The 21,164-nt window shown below is 45.9% G+C and overlaps 1 protein-coding gene across 3 annotated transcripts in view; it reads right to left on the bottom strand.

Annotated features, from left to right (window-relative positions):
- Positions 1-21,164, bottom strand: part of LOC126523656 (glutamate receptor ionotropic, kainate 2-like) — a 188,529-nt gene that overhangs the window by 59,274 nt on the left and 108,091 nt on the right. For all 3 annotated transcript variants that reach the window (XM_050172254.2, XM_050172255.2, XM_055066949.1), the window contains exon 3: positions 1,960-2,178. In XM_050172254.2, coding sequence (XP_050028211.1) covers positions 1,960-2,178 — 219 coding nt within the window. The remainder of the gene's footprint in view (positions 1-1,959; positions 2,179-21,164) is intronic.

Genomic DNA, 21,164 nt, shown 5'->3' with positions numbered 1-21,164 from the left:
GGAAACGGTTGAATCAGCATCCAACAATGATCACCTTCCTGTGTCATTTAAAATCATTTGTCCAATAACATATTTAGGATATCAGGCATGAATATTTGTGAACCAGACGAAATTTAAGACTTCCTTGCGTTCAGCCGTTTCGAAACTTGCTAATACCACTGATAAGGAAATTGCTTCAACCATTTGCTCAATTCTAGAGGATTTGCAAAAGCAAGCTGAATTTGTCATCCCTTCGGCTAAAGGCATCGCTTGCCGTTGCTGGAATAATGAGTGTACGTGGGACTAAAAAAAAAAGAAAAGCCGCTTGGAAAATGCTTCTGCATAATCAGTGCCCGCCAAATTAGAAAAATTATCAGTTTCAGGCTGGTGTACTTAGGCCTACTATTAATCGAGCCAAACACGAATACGATATTAGGCATTACGATTATCTGTCAAATTCAAAAAATAAGCGTGCTTTATTTGCATTTCTCCGTACTAGGAAGGTGCTACCAGCACCCTTAACATTAGGCTCAATTGTTCTGACCCCGCAAGAATTGAGCGCCTCCCTAGAAGAGATTGCCAAAGGCTTAGAAAATGGATTGACGGCCCGGCTTCCGGCTATCAATTCTGCATTAGGTTCTTCGGATGGCTTCACTCCAATTTCCTTACCAGAACTAAATGACACTGCACTATGCTTGCGGAATTCAGCCCCTGGCCCTGACGGTGTCACAAATGCAATATTAAAAATATTGTTACAGCAATCGCCTAACGTTCTTTTAGACCTGGTCAATTTTTCAATTAAATATGCTTGGATTCCGTTGCAATGGAAGCTCGCCAAAGTAATATTGATGCGTAAGAAACAAGAAGGAAGGTATGTATTGGATAACATTAGGCCCATTGCACTTACATCAAACGCAGTAAAATTCATTGAGAGGCTTCTTACCTTCATATCATAAGATTTATTACTGATAATTACATTCATAGTCCCTGTCAGATTGGTTTCAGGGCCGGCTGCTCCACCTGGCATGCCCTCGTCGACTTAGAAAGCCGAATACAACTAGCACGACGTCATAAGAAATACGCTGCCTTAGTGACGCTCGATATCGCTAAAGCATACGACACTGTGGAGCACACTGTATTGATCAATCGGTTAACATCATGTGGTGTTCCTGGGTATATAGTAGCGTGGATTCAGTCATTCTTAGAGAATTCTATTGCTACAAAAGCGGCTTTTCTTCTTTTAAGCACAAACAAACGAGAGGCGTACCGCAAGGCTCAGTCCTTTCCCCGGTGCTTTTTAATATTCTCATGAGCATTCTACCTTGTCATCAAGAAGTAACTACTTATGTTTATGCAGACGATATTGCGTTTTTCGCATCTGCAAACGACATCCACACGCTGGACGAGCACATCGAGTGACTTCCAAATATATGCACGACGTCTGGAACTATACGTGCCATATAACGCCATCGCGTAGGTCACGTGTGAAGGGCCCGTTATTTTAATTGGCTCCTACTCTTAGCAGGGCATACATGTACGTTTGCAGAAATAAAGGAGAGAGTTCAACGTAAATTTTTTTTTACAAACAACACGAATTTCACTCAAAACAATAACAATGGGTAAACTGGAACGCCTAGTCGCACTGACTGAGTAGTTGTCCGACCTCTGTCCTCGTTTTGCGAACACGGCTCTGCGCTCTCAACGGGTTCAAATTCCACTGCCACCAGCAGGCTCCACTCACCCCGAAGTTGTGTCATTCATTGAGCACCTCACTCACGAGTCACCCGTCCGCGCATTACAAGTACAAGATTGTACTTTGGTTTGACAACCATGTCCAGACCCCATGCTGGAAATATTACTGGAATCAAGTTCCTCGTTTAGGTGGTTGGCGCCCTCATTGTTTTAGTGCCGGACTGGACCTAGGTTGGTCTATACGAAGCAACGTATTTTGGAGCCACTGAAACATCATTCAGTACTCACGCTTCTTGGCTGACCGTAAAATGTCGTCGGCGTTCAGCGTCACGGTAGCCAGGCTTAGGCGACGAACGCTGTCCGAAGTGCCGGTACCTGGTGGATGCCCACTTGCAACATTCTCCGACGCAACATGTGGTGGGTCACTGACGTTCAGCTTTGCTCTTTCCAGAGACTGCGAGAGCAATTTGTGCTCCTCGGGAGAGCTTTCCTGGTCGAAAACCACACCTGCGCATTTCGACAGAAAGAACGGCAAAGTAAATGGAAGGAGCACAATCTCCATTGTTTCCAGCAGGAAGCTGACAGCCACACGTAGTGAGTGTTTTGTAGTGAGTGACCTTTAGTGATTGTTGCTCGAAAATAAATCTACCTCACACGTACGTGTGGGCTCATTTGCGTAATCAAAGAAGCGAGCATTTTGATTTTTTTGATTCCAGGAAATATTTTAGGAGACAGTAAAGATAACAAAGATAACTTATTCTATTAAACATTGCTGCTCACTGATCGACTCGTGTATGGGCAGTAAGTGATTGAAGAACATAGTTGTAAAGAACGCCCTATTAAAAAGTTAGGTGTTTGTTAAGATTGAATTGCAAATGCTAAAAATATGAAAAAACTTTACTTCCATTGTTTCCTACGCGTTAGGTGTAGGGAAAACTTCAATTCTTTGCCATGAACAAACCCTTCATTAACGTACCTGTTACGATATTTCCTTTGCAGGTACTGGTATCAATATCAGTGTAGTACCGCATTAATTTTTAGAAGTTGCGCGACTTCTAAAATGATTGCAGCCGAGGCAATGTTTTTGACATTTCAAGAAAAACGAGGAGCAGCCAATCACTGAGGCCAGCTTTGCATGAAGCGTGTTGGTGGTGGTTTGTTTCAAATACTATTCTTCCTAAGTAAACCACGTTCGAGCAAAATAATGAATTTATCACCTGTTGTTTTCCTTTCGTTTCTTTTTTTTACTGCCAGAAAATTTTCGAAACTCGTATTTGACAGAGCTGTTATGGTTTTAAAAGTTGCATTTATAAAAATGGCGAAAAACCGGCATGACATTTCGCAATGTCGAAGTTTTCTGATAGCAAGATCCACTAATTACGAAACCGAAGCCTGGCCGTATTGAAAAGCTATTTTTTCATGTAAGTCGAAGCACGAGCTTGCCTTTCGAGGTATTCGACAGCAAAGGGTGTTAAGAAATACATAGGCGTCCCATTTGTTAATGGTTTGTGAGAAGCATGCGTCAAGCAGATTCAGGATATCTTAACTAGAGCGTCAATAAATTTTTATGAGGGTTTGGCGAAATATGAATCAAAAGGGACGCTACTAGTAGGATTTCAGCTGGACAGACAAACCTAATAACTACACGGCTTCAATTTTGCGTTTCGAACTTCAGTCCAGGCTCGACTAATGAAACCAGTAATTAGTAAAAACTGAAAGGAAATAATCTAAAAAGAGACAGTTTCTGCGCATTTCATGACGTTTACGCTCGAACAAACAAAAAGGGAATGAACACTGACGATAAACAATAGAAAGCATCGAGAAAGCGTCAACGTTGAGGACGAAAGGTCGACATACATGGTTGTTCAAATGATCTGATGTATAGATGCCTAATATACTTCTCTATTCTGTCATTCTTTTTTTTGTATTCACCTAATTTGTATCTCAATCGTATTTCATGCGCAGTTACGATGATGCCATCGGGTTTCCTTGGCCGAGTTGCAACTTAGTAGACTCTTGTTCTTATCTTCAGAAGTGTCGCCAGCCACGCATCTGTCACGGGCGATTCTCTTTGGCTAGGGCGCCAAAACCATGCTCGACGTCCTGCGGCTCCAAGCGAGCACGAGACGAATCACGAGCCTGGGCGAATCGGACCTCGCGAGCTTTGGCAGTCTTTGTGGCGGGGCTGGGGCCCATCTTACCGCGTATCGGCACTCTCAGTGGCCCATCGATCATGCGCAGCCTCGATGCGCTTGCGCTTCCCCTCTTCAGCGTGGCCACAGGATGCCGTTACGAATCCCTCGGGGACTATGTCTAATATTACGTCTTCAGTGTGCTAATTAACAGCCGGCGACGCCAGAATCGACGGCGATTTGCTCGCCGTGTAGTTCGGCGCGTCGAACGTGGCCTGAAGCAGCGCGGCGAAAAGTTGTTGCCGCACCACATACGCCCAAATGCGCGGCTACCGATCGCTTTTTTCGGTTTTGCGAAAGCACGAACTCGGCACACTATCATCAGCGCACGCGAACGCCCGAACTATTGGTCAGCATGCTCCCTGCCAGCATGCAAAGCATGTTGCTTCCTGTGATTGACGATAATTAGCGGTGATGTTGGGCGGCGAATCTGTAATTTCTGCAGCTTTATTCCAACACGGGAGTGGTGAGCTAATGTTGCACGTTACCTTGGGTGCACCACCGCTGCTTGTCGGCGGCGTCTACAGAACACAGAGGGGGACGTCTTTGCTTGAGGCGTTGTTGTCCATCATTGTTCACAATCTCTGCGAGGGTACAGCGTTATCGTTGCCTCACGTGGCACGTCGCATCGTGGCAACAGCGGTCTACACCACGTTTCGCTGCGTAGCGAAGACGCTCCTGTTCAGCGCGACGCTTCTTTCGGACACAGGTCCCCTCGACGCCGAGCGCAGGCTTTGGAGCCATTTTGCTGGCGCGTGTCTACGTCCTCCTTCTTCATACGTGACCAGCACGCTGTTGAGACGCCAACTCCAAGCGCCTACTTCAAGCTATGGACGATTGTAATGGTTACACGATAGCGGCCCAGTGCGCGCCCTCCAAAGCGCAGCACCTGCATTTTACAGCGAAGCTGTTTACCTCTACCAACCGGCGATTATTTCGTGGCGGTCCACAGAAAACTCGCCTCCATCACCTGGCCACCGTCACGAAGGCGTGCCTTGCCATCTTGCGGGAACTGCACTGCACTGGATCTCGCTTACCTCTCTCACCGTGAGATCGCTTGGTCTTCATTCCAAAGATGTAACGCATGACTACGTACTCAACGAGGTTAAGGTGCTGTGTATCTCGGAAACGTGGATGGACATAGTCGCCGAAGTGACCGGCTACGTTGGAATAACGGCCGCGAAAAGAAGTGACAACCACTCCGCCGGAGTCGCTTCCTACGCAAGAAGCGTGCGTGACCGCGTACAGGCTTAAGAGGAAGCTTCACCTCGGGCCCAATCCGACGCGGCCTATTCAAATACATGTAAAACGCAAAAATGCTTTTCTGAGATAACCGCTTCACCAATTTGATTTAACTTTGTTGGATTTGAGAGAGGAAGTTGAATTCTAGTGACTGTTGGAAGCCGAATTTAGATTTAGGATCGGAATTTTATTGAAGGAATCTTCAAAAATTTGGAAATTCCAAAAAAAAAAAAAGAAAAGCACGAAGTTTACAAATTAATAGCTCACTATCAAGAACAGATATTGTGGGTCTGTCAACGGCATTCATTAGATAATTCAAAGCAAACAAATTTAATATGTCATTTTACATCTTACGTGAATATGTTACGTTGGATACAAGGGTTTTGCAAAACCTGCCTTTACACATTATTAAATTTATTGAGAATCATGTGTGACATATCAGTTTTGTCCGCTTTAGATGTACTATGAGATGCAATTCACAGAATTGTAGTATCATTTTTTTCTTGCTGAGTTACAGGGTTGTAAACTTGATAGTGTCGTTTCCTGAAAATTTTCGATTTTTGCCAATTTTTAATAAAGAATTCACGACTAAATAAAAGATTCCAAACCGACAGTCACAAGATCTTAATTTTTTCTTTTAAATGCAACAAAGTTCGTCAAATTTGGTGCAGTGGTTGCCGAGAAAAACGAATGCTCCTTTTACGTGTATTTAGATAGGAGCACCCGAGCTAAAACTTCCTCTTAAGTCTGACCCGGTCGACTGAGGCGATGTGTGTCTCGTGAAAACTCCCGATGTAATTGTCGCCTTCACCGTGTAAATTTCGCCGGGCACTTCCAAGGTCGACGTAGAGCGGTTCATGCAAACACACTTCGTAGTGTTGGCAAGAGATAACACCACGCCTTTCTTCATCGTGGGGGACTTTAACGTCGATATTTCGAAAGAGGAAAACAAATGGTTTGTAAACTTTGTCTTCGAAGAGTGTGTACTAAAGTGTTACAGAGAAACGAAACTACCAATCACCACCGTGACTCGTGTGTCGAGCAAACGTTGGCGAAGAACGTGACACCTGTCAAAACGGAAAACCTCAATGTATAACACAGCGATCATAAAGCTGTCGTGAATGTCGTTGTGCAATAAATGGTTATACACTGCAGTTTACGGTGTACTCATTTCATTCGTTAGACTAGAACAGGTTAAGTGGATGGTAAGAGCTTCGCTGGCAATCCAGCTTCACAGAGTGAATTGGGCGTTCAAATATTTTGGTGGCATCTGAAAGCAAGCGTAGCAGGTACCATATGCACAAACTCTGAGACGCTCCCGCGGCGGCGCAGGCCGGGATGGATGAATGTACGGCTGCTATGAGCATCCCTTTGAAATGGGGCGGTGGGTTGCGCCACCAGGCTCTTGTTGTTATTTTGCCTAATCTCCTACCTATATTTAAAGAGAAAAAGAAAAAAAAAGAACAAAATTCCCAGCAGCAAGCTTTCTTAACCTCTATAGGGAACTTTTCGTGTGTGCGCCTCCGTTGTCTGGTGATCTCCATACGTTTCTGCCACCAAACTTTAGATCGCCTCTTACTAATCTATATGGCGTACATGTTTACTTTCCTTCTGCTATGGCTGAACCCAAGGGCTTCCAGCAGGCCTATGGAGCCTAAACCGACCGCTGGATAGATATCTCCGCATTCTAACCAAACATGTTCCATCGTTTCCATAGCTTTACCGCAGCATATTTCTTCTTCCTTGTTGTACCTCGCGTTACAAGTACGCGTTCTAAGGCATCCTGATCTACGAAAAGTAAGGAGCTTCCCTTTAAGTTAACATAAAATGTTTTTTTTCCGGATTTCGTTGTTTCGCTTTATGCATTTACTGAAAGCAGGTTTCTTTCCCTTGCCGCCATCTATGTGATTGTCTCAGCCTCTCTGACTTTGCTTTTGACGTTCCTTGTTGCCGTGTTACTTACTACACCGGTCGCATGTTTGCTGGTAACCTTCCTAGTTCTTTTCCTCCACTGTGAATCAATGTTTTTCCTGTGCAAATATCTGAACACTCTAGCAACCCATTTATTATCTTCCACATTCCTAAGTCGTTGTTCAAACTCAATTTTGCCCTGAGCTTCTCTCAGTTACAAATTCGTCCATCCCACATCACCCCGCGCAGCTTCATTTGTAGTGTTCGCGTGAGCGCCCCATGGGAGGCGTCCCACTGACCTTTGGTTGCCCCTGACTTCAAGCTAGCAACCGCATTTCCACATGTAAGTCATGTAACTATTACACCTTTCCACATACTACGGCGCACCTCGTACCTATAGTATCCCCATGACGCTCTGTGTTTCATTATGGCCGCATTTATCTTTCCTTTCGCTATTCTTCTTCATCTTTCGCTGTGTCTCCAGATATATATCGCCTTTGTTTAACCACACAAAAAGGTATTTGTATCCTTTTACCAGAGGTATTTCCTGGCCCTGTATTAAATCTGTCTGTTCACTGTTTTATTTAAATACCATAAAACCTAATTTCTTATTGCTATGTTGCAACCCTAGATTCCCACCTTCTTGTCCACCGATACCAGCCGGATGTTGCCTAACACTTCGCTTGTTAGCAAGCAACACAATGTCGTCAACATTAAACAAACCTGGAAGATGCTGCTTTGCTATAGCACCCGCCTGTTTGTATGAGAGGTTAACCCCGATATTACTTCCCTCTAGCGCCCTTTCGGTCCTTACCATGTACATCATAAACAGCAGTGGGGATAAAGGGCACCCCTGCCTCAGTCCCTCGTTGATATCAGTTTTCGCCTCACTCCGCACCCCTTCCCATTTCGCACAAACTGTATTTTATAGGGAAATATCTCTCAAAAGATCAATACAATCGTCACCTAAGCCTTGCCCTTCCAGAACATCACACAAAATGTGGCGGTCAACTATATGAGTGAATTCTATCTTTTTACACTTTCCTTTATAAATTAATTTCATTCTACCTTATCACCAACTGTCTCGCATTCGCCTATCTTGTAAGCATTTTTCTACTCCTTTCAACAGAGTTTCCTTGCTTTTTGATCCTACTTCGTTAATCAGCCTAACGGGAACCCCATATAAACCTGTGGTTGTACGCTTAGGAATTTTCTCTTTGGCCTTCTTCCAGGTGAAATTTCTCAGCACCAGTTCCTTTTCCATCTGGTTCTCCTTCATGATCTCCCTTTTCTCTACATCCACTTCATCATTGCATCGGAATGATTCAACTGCTATTTTTCGGATGTAATTTAACGCCGCACCCCTTCGAGTTTGTTTCCATCTTCGTCTGGGATATGTTGTTGTATTGTTGCAGACTTCCTTCCTAATAAGTTTGTGTAGGTCAAGATATCCTGCGTGCGGCCTGCTTTTTCTCACGGATTTCTGACAACCAACGTTCAATTTCACCTTTTATCTTTGCTTGCACCAGTATTTGAACTATAGACTTTTACTCCCGGTACATTTCCCATTTACTGGCCACTCCATCTTGCGGCAATATCCTTCCTTCATCGCTGAGAAAGGATATTGCCTTGGGCGCCTTAAAAGGCAACTCCGGCGAGTTTTCGATGTCAACGGGTGCCGAAGAAGTTGGCTGGGTACGTTCCTCTGCACATTTCCCTCATGTGCTCAAAAAAGCAAGTTTGACACTTGCACACCTTTCTTTAAAAATGAATGTATTTGAATGTCTTGAAAACCCTACCTTACCTCCTCCTCAGTTACAGGCCACATCGTGTATGACGTCAGGAGTGCTACACCCAGTGCATGCTGGGTTCATGAGCTACTGCTTGGCGTGAAAAGTTGCTCTCGCGAGAAGTTGTGTTTCCCTGTGGACGGGCAAGTGATGGGGGAGGGGTGGCAAGCGGTGTTGAATTGTTGGTTGCATGAACTTTAGCACTCGCCATTCGCACACGCAGTTTGAGCGGATGTCGATCGCGTTCAGCCAAGATTTTAAGCCTATCCTACAGTCGCCGAGTTCGTACGTGTACTGTTGGCGGACCTGAGCCACCGACCTGAAGTTAATTAAGCCATTAAGATGAAGAAAACTGTTTGTATAATTCAGTTTTGAAGTACGGATTTCAAATAGGCCGTTCCTCATTTCGCACAGTGCACACGCAAAAAGCTAGAAGCGACGACACGACGCCCTATCAGCCGTAGGATGCTGTTCTCAAAGGCACCCAGTCGAACTCGCCGGCGGTTCCCCAAATGAAATGTGACTACGCGCACGAGCGTATTTTTAAGTATTAATTCTTGTGCTGACTCATTATTAAGCCTCCGAAGTGCACTGTTGGCCTCGTATCCCAAATGGGCAGCAAGCGGAGGCCCCTTCGATACAGCATGCAGCGTAAACAACCGCCTCGTTCAGCTGCCAACGATGTCAATACTGGCATCGGCGTTCCCTCGCAAGAACTATGCGCGTATCCTCATCTGTGTCTACGTTAGGGAACACATTGTGTGTGTGAAGAGAATGCGAAGAATGCTAAGTAGGAAGCATAACAACGCCCCCGTACTACGGTGTCCCCCCGCTCGCTGTTTTCGAAGGTGTGTGGTCGCTCATATATTAAGTGCGACTCGGAGTCATGCAACGGCGCTTACATGCACAAAATCTACGTGTTTTGATATGTTCTGACATTAAACGATGTCACCGGTGAACGGCTACCATCATATTATATAGCGAATGACGAGCGGTCGCTCTACCTGCCGATGTAAACAAGTGCCCCGGATCTGTGCTTTGGACTGTCAGCTACGTCCTTGCAGGATACAAATGTGGGAAGTGGTGCTCCACACCTTACGGTGAGATTTCGATGCCCTTCCCTAAGAAGGGGTAAAACACCTAAAATATCAAGCAACACGTATAAAATCAGTGGTTAGGGGCGCCGTTGCTCATCATGTTGCAGCACGATATGTAGCGCATGGGCGCTGGCTCTCGTAGTAGCGGGTCGAATGAAAACGGCGATTCGTGATTATCGAATTCGTCAGAATTAAAAGTCTCCGTATCTGACAGATCCGAAGAGCTGGTGTAGCTGACACACTGTGACCCAAAGGTCCGGCGCGGTCGCGATTCAGGCGAGCGTCGGCTCTTCGCTGCCAGCGGGCGAGACCGGCATGCCTTGCGCCTTTCCCGGTGGAGACACTCGTAACGTCCCACCAAGAGGTTCGCTAGGCTGCTTGGCCAGGTTTCGGTTTTGTTTTTGCGCTTCTTTTTGCTTATTTAAAATTATTTGCGAATTTACAGAACAATTATGCCATCGGACACTTGACAACTAGGGGGTCTCGGGAACTTAAATATTCCATTACCTCGACATGGTCAAAAAATCGCCAGAGTGATCTTTAAGGAGAAGGCCACAGAGGGCCGCCAGGTCATTGAATGCCGCGAAACCTGTCCTCCCCGGAGAGGAACGCCCATAGAGGGCTCGCCGATGGGGAAGCAGCGGGCGTGATGGCATCGCTAAGCCTGACTGCTGGAATGTCAGCGTTCAGGCACACGTTACAAGTGAAAAATTTGTCACCAGAGTTCAGAAGTCCCCGTCGGGCCATGCAATACATTTCACGTGTCCGTGTTTTACGCATGCAACACAGCGATGAAACTTCTCTTTGCCTTATAAAGGCTGGGAGCAGAAAATGCAGGCTTCCATACCAGGCGCCATCTTGCGAAGCAGACTATAACAATACTGATAATAACAAGTTATAATTATTATTTTTATGATTTAATATTATACAATAAGTATGCCCTACACCTTGCTTTCGCGTGACACTGCACTATAACCAGAATATATAACAACAGAGTCAGCGCCTACGACGTTGAGAGAACGAATGCTTGTGGCTTATTTAGGTTCCGCTTTTAATTGAATACGAGAAAGGTGCATTGCACCGTACTTCCCGTAGGTAACATTATATTAAACGGTGGTCAGGCAGTACAAAGTAACGCAGTGTTGACGCTTGTCTCCGTTGCGGACGGTAGCTGTGAGATTGAGATGCTTCCCTAACTACATTAAGTTCAAATAAATGTAAGTTCATTATTTGTCGCAACACCCTACATTGGGAACCAGCAACAGAGGACGACAACATGCGAGGATGATAAACGTGACAGGTAAAGGCAGGACACAGAAATGCTCCTCATGTATGCGATAATGTGTGCCAACAAGGGCTTGCCGGACCAGGAAAAGCGTCACACATCTTGCAAAGGATGCCTGTATGCACAACTTTTTGTACTTTATTTACTACTAGTGCATAGAAGAAATCAAAGAGACAATCACCATACCCGTCACCGTTTCTTATTTTGTAATTCTTTTTTTAATGTAGTAATAATCCTGTCAATGAAGGTTTATAGAGGTAAGTTCGTCCCATGATATGCGAGCAGCTATAGTTTCTGTGATGTGTTCCTGTGATTTAACGTGCTTAAGTTGAGCGTTCGAGTTTAAAAGCAGAATATTGTGTGGGTTAATTGCTTGAAAAGGTTGCGGGAAAATCCCGAACACTGGGCTGCCAGATAATAGAACCCCTGATTTCACACCGATTTTCCTTTTGGACAACAAGAAACACGATTCGTCCCCGCCTTTACCGGTTCGAATCCCATTCGAGTCGTAGAGGATCCTCCCTAGACGCCATAAATAATCACGACGAACACCTTGGCTGCCCCGATCTTTCACCTTCACTACCATGCAATCTGAACCATTATGAAGACGTACGCGTGGGACGCGGCCGTCGTTGCTTCGTGTATTCACCATACACCGCCCAAGGCAAGATAGACTGTAAGGTGGGTGTCAACAAAACGCACTACAGGCCGCAGTTTCCGATACACGCAATTATCAAGCGCCAGCCTTTCTTGAAGACTCCGGTGCTTGCAGCGTGAAGCAGCCGATGTCAACAAAAAGTGCATGCTGCGCCACTCCCCCCGTCGATACCATCACATTTTTTTTTCTGTCAGAGGCGTACGACGTTCGTGAACAGAGTCGCAGACTCTGCGCTGACAATCCGCTCATTTCCACGGTCATTTCAAACACGCTTTCCCAAAGGAAGCCCATTTTTTGTAACACTATAAAGACGAAGTATAGACGAATGCACTGACGAGCACAGGCTTGAAGTTTTCATCTGTGCCTGAACCGCTTTCCGAGTAGTTAGCATTACTAGGATTTCAGCGCAAAACCAGGTATTTTTTCATCACTCGTCGCGAAAAATACATGTCTGAGCTGCCAAAGTAGCGCCGAACGTTTGCATGGGATCTCGTTTCTTTTTTCTTTTTGCTGGTCGCGCTACTTCAGTGCTTTATTCTCTGGTTCTAAGGCTTCTGTTGCATTCGCAGACATTGTTTAGAAGTTATTTCTTTGCCATTGTCCTTTTTACGTTCTACTGCACATTTCACAGCCCTGTGAATCTGTCCTGTGGTGCCTTTTCTTCACACTTGTGATCTTTTAATTGCCTTAAGCCCGACGCCTGTGTGTTTTCATTATTTTTTTTGATACCACGACAGAGAAATGAAAACTTTCCTTGGACGTTATTTTTCGGGTGGCTCAGATTACATTCTCGATGGAAATTTTACATTTCTTGAACACTGAGTGCCTCACCATATCTCAATAACTCCTATATGTTGCTCCTTCCGTGAATCTTTTCCTTTCTTTGTCGTTTTTGTATTATACACACACGTTCAACGTTTCTTTGGCGATGAGGTCAGATGGATTATCAGTTCCAATAGCAGTTGTTCTTAAGATATTTGAGATTACCACCGCCACCAAAAAATAAGCTTCAAGGACTAGGCCATGCAGGACGGCTGTCGCCGCGAAAATTCGTCCGCCTCGCCGTGCCAGAACTCACCAGACAGTTTTAGTTTAGCATTAGCATAATAGCGGGGTTAAGGGAAAGAGTGTTACCGTACCGCGAACGAACTTTGCAGAAAGCGAGTTTTAGTTTGGCGCGATCGCGTAGTTTACGTGCAGAATACTATTCCATTAGGCTCTGAATTTCGCATACATAGCGCACCTAAGTTTTTCTATATGCGTGCTTCTGGAAAGTGCGAGAAGCAGCGCAATGAAAGCCGGGAGCGTGCTGTATTTGTAATTTCCATGTCCGCCGATAGGCGGCGAAACAGTACAAGCTGTACAAGCTGCCTACCATAACCTCCGAAAGCTTCCAATCTGAGAGGCCATGTGCGTCGTCGCGCCTATCTCCCAATTTCAGCGATAGGTGGCGCTGGCATCTCGGTGGTTTCTCATTCTGAAAAGACATTGATTCACAGTAGAGGAAAACGACTAGGAAGCTTACCAGCAACTATGCGGCCTCTAGGGTGGGCAACACACCAACAAAGAACGTCAAGCGGAAAGTCAGAGAGGCCGAAATAATTTCATGGGTAACGGCAATGGAAAAGAAACCTGCCATGACTAACTACTTAACAGGGAAAAAACGAAATCAGGAAAGAAACAATTTATAACTCAAACGGAAGCTCATTACTTTTCGAAGCGAGATCGGGATGCCTTAGAACACCCACCTATAAAGCGAGATATAAGAAAGAAGAAGAAGCATGGTGCTTGCTGCGGTAAAGCTAGGGAAACTATGGAGCATGTTTTATTAGAATGTGAAGACGTCTACCCAGCGGTCAATTTAGGCACCACTGGCCTCCTTGAAGCCCTTGGGTTCAGCGTGAGCAGTGGAAAAGTAAGCATGTCCGCAATAGGGATTAGTAAGAGGCGATTGGAGGATTGGAGGAATAAAAGTAGGGAAACGACAAAAAAAACGGAAACGTTCAAAAGGACAGTTCGCAATCGGGGATCAGAAAATTTGGTTGTGGAAGTTCATAGTGTTTTCTGTTTCTTTTTTTATTGTTTAACCTAGGTAGGACATTAGGCAGTATAATAGCAAGAGCTTGGTGGCGCCACCCATCGCCACTTTCCAAAGAGGACGCTCATAACATCCATCCATCCATTTCTCGGAAGGGACGCCAAAGGGAACAGACGTGCCGAGTAGAGGAGCCTTCTCAGAGCAGCAGGAGCATCGTGTCAAAAAGCTTTTACAGCGAAGCTGTATATAGCTCAGATTCGGGGTTTCGTGGAGTCTGTGTGCAGTAAATATCATCATGTGGGCCAATCCTGGTGATGGTACACGAAAGGCCCAAGCACAATGGCGCATACCCCTGTGTGCTCGGGGACCTGTAACGCAACCTTGAACTACATTTGTCACACCTTGGACCCTAAGATGTCCCAGGCACGAGGGTAAGAAGAGATGTACTTGAAAATGTTTTGTACATTGTTTCCAAAAATAATTGTTAAAAGAATTTGGCCAGTTTGCTATAGTGGTGCAAGGCTGGGTCACAACGGAGCAAGTTCCGGCTTTTGCTAAGTATTGCTAGGTTTTGCTCAGTTTTGCTAACTTGTGCGAGGTTATACACGGCTCGGGTAGGTACACGGCTCAGGTAGGTTTTGGGAGGCTATGCATGGCTTGGCTAGGCTCATACCAAGCGCTGCTAGGTTTTGCTAGCCCTTACGAGGTTAGCATGGCTTAACTATGCTCATACTAAGTGTCGCCAAGATTTGCTAAGTTTTTGCAAGGTCATACACGGCCAGGCCGATAAGCCACACGAGCCCCAGCAAGTCACAGGCATACAAGTTGCAGTACGTGCATCACAATTTATTATGTGGAGTGCTTCAATACCAGTCGTCAGCATCGTGGATCCAGCCCTCGTCCTCGACGTCCGACAGTCGTCGTGGTCGGTGGCGTCGTGGAAGGCTTCACGAAGCACCTGCAAGGCAGAGCTCTTCTGTTAAGTTCTGCACCGAGCTCACCGTGGAGAGATTCACGTCGAACCAGAGCCGGTCACAGACGCAGCAGCTGTGCCCAAACTCTATGCCGAGGAATTCGCGCTGGAAGCGGCTGTTCGCACCTCCCATGGATTTGCGAGATTGGCGCTGGCAGTTTTCTGTGACGGGCAGGCCGGAACCATTTCCCAGCGGCGCCGGGCATTCAGTCGGCAGCGTTCGTTGTCTCTGTCCAGAAACTCGGTATCCTCGGCTCGGCGACGTGGTTTGTGGGCGGTGGCCTCGGCGCTATAAGCAGGATCGGCTCTCCTTCGTCGATCGTAGTCCCGCTGAGCCGCGCGCCGAGCTTTCTTGTTAGTCACAGACGTGACAGCTGAGGCCAAACTTTACGCCCAGAAATTCGCGCTGGAATCAACGGTTCACACGCCCCGGGTCTCGGCGGGCTTGACGCTGGGAGTTTTCGAGCAGTCGCAGGCCGGGATCGCTTTCTAGGCGACGTCGCTCGTTCAGGTGCCGATTCTCGCATTCCCTGGACTCAAACTCGGTATCCTCGACTCGCCGTCGCCTCTTCTCAGCCGCAGCTTCGGCGCGGTGTTCCAGATCCACTCGGCGGCTACGCATCGCTTCTCGCTTGGCAGTACGGCGCTCTTCCTGGCAAGCCGCAGCTTCTTCGGGCGTCCGGACTTTCTTCGGTCTTCCGATGGCAGCAGCACGTACGCACGGAGAAGAGGAGGCGCGAAGTGTGCCGCTACGTCGCCCAGAGCTTTTACTCGCCTGTGACGTCACGACTCCGCCCTACGCGCATGGGGTGCGAAGAGGTTACGTGGCTCGGTGCTCTCGTAGGACGTGGCTAGTCAACGCCAGGCGGCGCACAGCTGCGCTTTTTTTGGTAACGCTGTACGGCAGAACGAAAGCTTAAACAGCACCGCTGTTAAAAAAAAATTGGAGGACGCTTAAGCTTCGCCTTCAAGAGTGGAACGCGATAGCGTTATTGCACCCCGTTCGCACCGCCTACTCAAACGCGCTACGCCAGCCAAACGTCGCGATCGGCACAGATAGCCGGGCCCTGACGCGCCATGAAGGCGGACGCGATCATGCGGCGAGTGGCGCGCCACGTGTCGGGGCAGCGCCGTACATTGCGAGGAGGGGGGCTTCTGTGTTTGCCGCAAGATGGCTTTGCGTGTGCGCAGAGCGCAGAAGAAATATAGCGAAAACGTACTTCGCTACTCGTGAAACTGCGACTTCTGTAAGTTACATGCTCATAATTACCGATATACACAGCAGTATAACTTTCTACGGCACGTTTCTAAGGCAACACTGCATTCACTAGAGGCGATTTTGTCCCGTTTTGAAGGAACGAACTTGTGGCTGATTGGTAGCTTCTCCGTCTCACACTCCGGAGACCCTGGTTTGATTCGCACCAGCCCATCTTGCAAGATGTTTATTTATTTATGAAGTGCCTTCTGGGATTTATCGCTCACGGCCAACGCCGCTGACGCCGACACCGACACCGACGACACCGGCTTTTCTGCGACACGAGCTCCTTAACGCTGTCGCGTTAAAATATCAACGCCAACCGCGCGAACGCGCCCGTGGAACTGCTCGCGCGTTCGTCGTCGTCTTCCACAGCTGGTTCAAAGCCACCTAGAAAAAATTCTAGGTGGCTTTGGCTGGTTCCGTTGAGCAAACTATCATCATCAGCAATGGCTCCAGTGTCATCGTCTTACATAGCTGGCTCCGTTGCCGCTCATCATACCAGGGTAGAATTTGACTTCTCTGCTGTCGTCGTAATGAGGACGCCGCAGTTACGGGGTATAAGCCATTCATTGTCTTGAATGCGGACACACTTAATGACAGAGGGGATACGCGAATTTGTCTGCGTACCTATGAGAACAGCTAAGCGAGCCGAAACCACCATGCCGTAAAGCAGTGGCGGAAACGTTAATAATGGTCACGAAGGAGCTGCCTCTGACGTGCCGACCGCGGAAGAATACAAGAAAACAAAGGGCAAGGATAAGACAGGACAGAAAGGTATCGCTGCCTCAGGTGCAGCTTTCGGGGGCGAAGAGGAGGAGAAAAAGCGTAGAGTCGTCATTGTTGGGGGTTCCAACATGCGTAAAGTAGAACCGGCGATAACAAATAGGATAGGTGCAGGTGGTTCCGGGAAAGCCTATTCGGGAGGTTATAGCAAAAGCGAACTAGACCAATTGGTAATAGACGGACACGGAAAAAATAGCTTGAGTAGCGAACACAGATGTTTAACAATAAAATTCGCGAGAACTTCTAAAGCAAAACATGAACGAATAGCATCAGAACTTCTAAAATGACTGAACAACAAATAACAGAGATCGCAAAAAAAAAAAAACAGAGAAGAACATAGAGGCTTTTCCTACAGCAGTCTGGGAATATAAGGAACTGGCAGACGTTATGCAGCAGGAAATAAGACAGACACGACAAAAAGAAATTGTTGGATTGGATAGAGGGAACCACGTAAGTGGTGGAAAGAGGAAATAAAGCAAGCCATAGAAGAGCGTAAGCAGGCGTCTAGGGATCATCGAAAAGCGAAAACGTTGGAAGTACACGAAGAAGAGGGGCTGCTTAGTGGAACACATACGAGAATGAAAAGGGTGGCGAGTGAGGTCGTGAAAGGAAAAATTAAATGCGCAAGTGAACGTTGCCTGCATAATATTCACAAAACAAAACAAAGGCGCCCAAAATGATCCATGTAAGAGCACCTGGAGCTGCAACTAAATATTCACAAATGGCTATAACGGATTAAGGAGGTAAGATCTACGATGGAGACGATGAACTGCGGTATATCACCGACGTTGTTAGGGATAATTTCACCACGAAAGAAAGCGTAGTTCAGACTTAAACAGATCCAGCAGCAACAGAGAATCCTGAGAGATTCAAATTTAGCCTAGAGAGCTCTAATTGGCATAGAGAGCTTTATTTTACTTTTATACCAAGAAACGGGCGACAAGTGAGTTCCTGCAGCAGAAATTTAGATGCACGAGTGAACATTGGTTGTATAAAATTCAGAAAAGGGATGAAGGCGCACCGAAGGATGCTGTAACCATGTAAGAGCACTCGGAACTCTAACTAAAAACTCGCAAACGGCTATAAGGGATGAAGACGGCAACGTCTTTGAAGGAGACGATGCGCTGCTGCACATCAGGGACGTTATTAAGGATAACCTCGGCTCGAAAGAAAGCGTAGTAGAGATTCAAACAGATCCTGCAAGAACAAAAGAGGCTCAGACATCAAAAGTTATCATAGAAAAGTTTTATTGTAAAAGAAGCAAAAGAAGATGTCCCTAATTATACGGCAGGAGGACCCGATGAAATCCTAAAGCAGGTAGTCAGAAACCTCTGTGCACGACAGATAACAATGTGCACGACTTTAGACTGCACTGTCTCCAAGGTCGGCCCCAAAAGAGGCCAGAAACACGCATACCCGATATGCAACAGTGGGCATAACTCTCTGAGAAAAACAGTTTATCTAAAAGCGAAACAATAAACAGCTCGTGTACACAAGTTAAGCAAATACGAATTGCGTGATTGCCTTCGTGTGAAATGTCGGAAGAGAAAGAAGTGCCTACGGATTGAAGGCAACGTCCAACGCCTACGATTGAAGCAAACGTCCGCTGTGTACTATCCACTCGTTGCGCCAAACAAGGAGTAGTAAGGGTACTTTACCAATGGCTTGCATTTGAAGAGCAGACGCTTCTTCTGTTGTCAAAGCTGTCATGATTGTAATATACTAAATTTTATTTGCTGCCCAGCTTCGCAACCACTTGATAAGTGACAGTTTTTGCTTACAAGCGAATAGACAAGACGTGACTAAGAAGAACGTATTCCCGTTATGGAATTCTATGATCAGGGCTTTCGTCATCATAATTTTGCTGCCGTTGTGCGCTATTGACGTGCGTGCAAAAAAAGATTTTCTTTCTTTAAAAGTCAGGCTATGGATAGAAGACCATCGCCTGAATTAATTTTGAGTTTTACGGCTGCAAATACGGTAGCGTTTACCTTACTACAGCCATATTCTTGTTCTGAAAGGGCAGTGAAAAACTGCGCTCGCCACAAATTTCTATAAATGCTCTACCAAAAAAAAAAAGAGGGCAAAATGACAGCAGACACTAAAGATATCAGGATGAGAACGCTCGGCGACAGGGGTTCCAAGAGATTCCGTGCTATAACTGAACGTGGAAATTCTGTGACGTAGGTCACAGAAGCTACGCGCATGAAAATATACCACGCGGATTATTGTTTATTAAGTACCGGACAGCGGAACGATCAGCTGAAATGTGGGAATAATATGGTCCGCCTGTTAATTTTACACTTAACTGACAATGCTACATGTGGTAAACTCTAAGTACGTAAGGTTAGTGCGTTCTGTTTTCAAGTGTAATGAGCGCTTGGAAACGGGTCCGATAACAAAAGAACTACATCCAGGCATTGTGGTATTGAAGGTATTTAATCTGAAAATATCTTCATCCCTTCAATCCGGCTCTTTCCCGAATACACTCGCGCGCAGAATTTAAGCCTTCATAAACCATTAAATTCTGAACATCTTTAGGTCAGATGGAACAAGCGATTCAAGGAAAGCTCCGTTCTTGGCGTCAACAGTTATCATTTGCCGCCCGTATGCTGCATCATGAGAGTATAGAGCAGCAATATCGCTGTGCACCATCTAGTCGACGAAGCTATGAAGCTCGTTACAAGTTTTGAAGCTGCTCTATTCGTGCAGGATGTGTTGCTCGGAGCTGTCTGATGGCCCGTAGCTTAGGAGTCTCAGATGCACTAGAAATCTCATTCGTGGACTATCTGCAGGAACAAAACTTATACAGAGACTCCAGTATGCGACACAAATACAGGTTTGTGGTGCACGGCGTGACTTGAAAACTGTGCAGAAATGTCATGCTACTGTTGGAACGACTAAACGATAGTGAGAACGAAATAAATATAACGAAAAAATGCACGTCAACAACTTCACCACGCATCACCGCGGTAAAAGAGCTGGCTAAAGACTGTGTCGCCTCAAGTAGTACGCCTTTAACGAACTGATTCTTGTGGCAAAAATGAAACGACGGCTCCGTAATTGAGTGCTGTTTCAGAGCGCAATTTTTGAAGTATTTTCTTCACGATGTCTCTTACAGAGCTATGCTATACTAAGCTGTATCAAAGGTGGAATTGTTTTACACTTAATATATTTGTTCTAAGTGACCTTCAGAGGAGTTACTTTGCTACGTTTTAGTTCCAATGCTTGAGAGACAGTGATGTTTTTCGTCAACAGTTCTGTCCGTTGCAGTGACATAGTGCTTGTGGAATGGTGAGGCTCTTAGAATTGAATTTCGTCCCAGGTAACAAGGTTCGTGCTTGTTTGGAGAGAGCAGCACTCGTTATTAGATAATTTGCATCCTAACAGACCTGTGGAAATTATTAGGAGCGTTCTGTTGCAGCAAATTTCATGTTCACAGAGTCGATTTCCGAAATAAAGTCTCAAGCAGATATTTTGTTGTGCATTCTATCAACCACCAGGGGAACTTGAGCCTGAGAATTGTGCCCATCAACAGACGGATAAGTACAGGAGGTAGACTTCCCCACACAACTAGAAAACCTAGCCTGTACTAAAAGCGCGAACATAACGAGGATTTTTTTCTCATATAAGAAGAAATTGATCGCAAACTTATGCAACGCGTGCTCCGAGTGCCGAAGCGAAGCGTGCCTCTTCTTTCGGACACTGCATCTTCAGGGAAAGCCTCTTTGTAAATGCGATAATATAAATTGCAGGGGGGAAGTTTCTTTTTGTGTTGGGAGGCCCGGGGCCACAAGATTGAAAGGACATGTGGCTATTCGCAAGACGAAGAGCAAAATTTAATTTTTTGTAAGATATCCTTTATATACAGGGTGTCCGAACAATCATGCACAAAGATTTAAAAATATGCAAATGCCACGTAGCTCGACAGAACCCAGCTAGCGTTGTTTGACGCAGCAAGGAGATACCCAGAATACTTTTTGCATTACGCCTATTTGTATAATTAGTCTTAATTAATTTATCAACGTCTCAAATATTATAGTTAGACGACAAGTGTAAATGTGAAAATTGTAGAGCGACCGGAAAAACTTCCGATACAGCTTTCTGATGCTCAATACGCGCTACATGACAGTATAAGACATATTAAGCAGCAGCGAAATGCAGAGTGTTTCTTAAGCTCCATCATATTTGTTATGCTGAAGTCGCAAGGAATCCTATACTGTTTATTATGAGAACCTTGGCCGTAAGAGTACCGTGTTTTGAAAC

Source organism: Dermacentor andersoni, chromosome 6 (genome assembly GCF_023375885.2).
Source record: "Dermacentor andersoni chromosome 6, qqDerAnde1_hic_scaffold, whole genome shotgun sequence".
Taxonomy (NCBI): domain Eukaryota; kingdom Metazoa; phylum Arthropoda; class Arachnida; order Ixodida; family Ixodidae; genus Dermacentor; species Dermacentor andersoni.
Note: the sequence above shows the minus strand (reverse complement) of the source record. Positions and strands in the feature narration are given on the sequence as shown.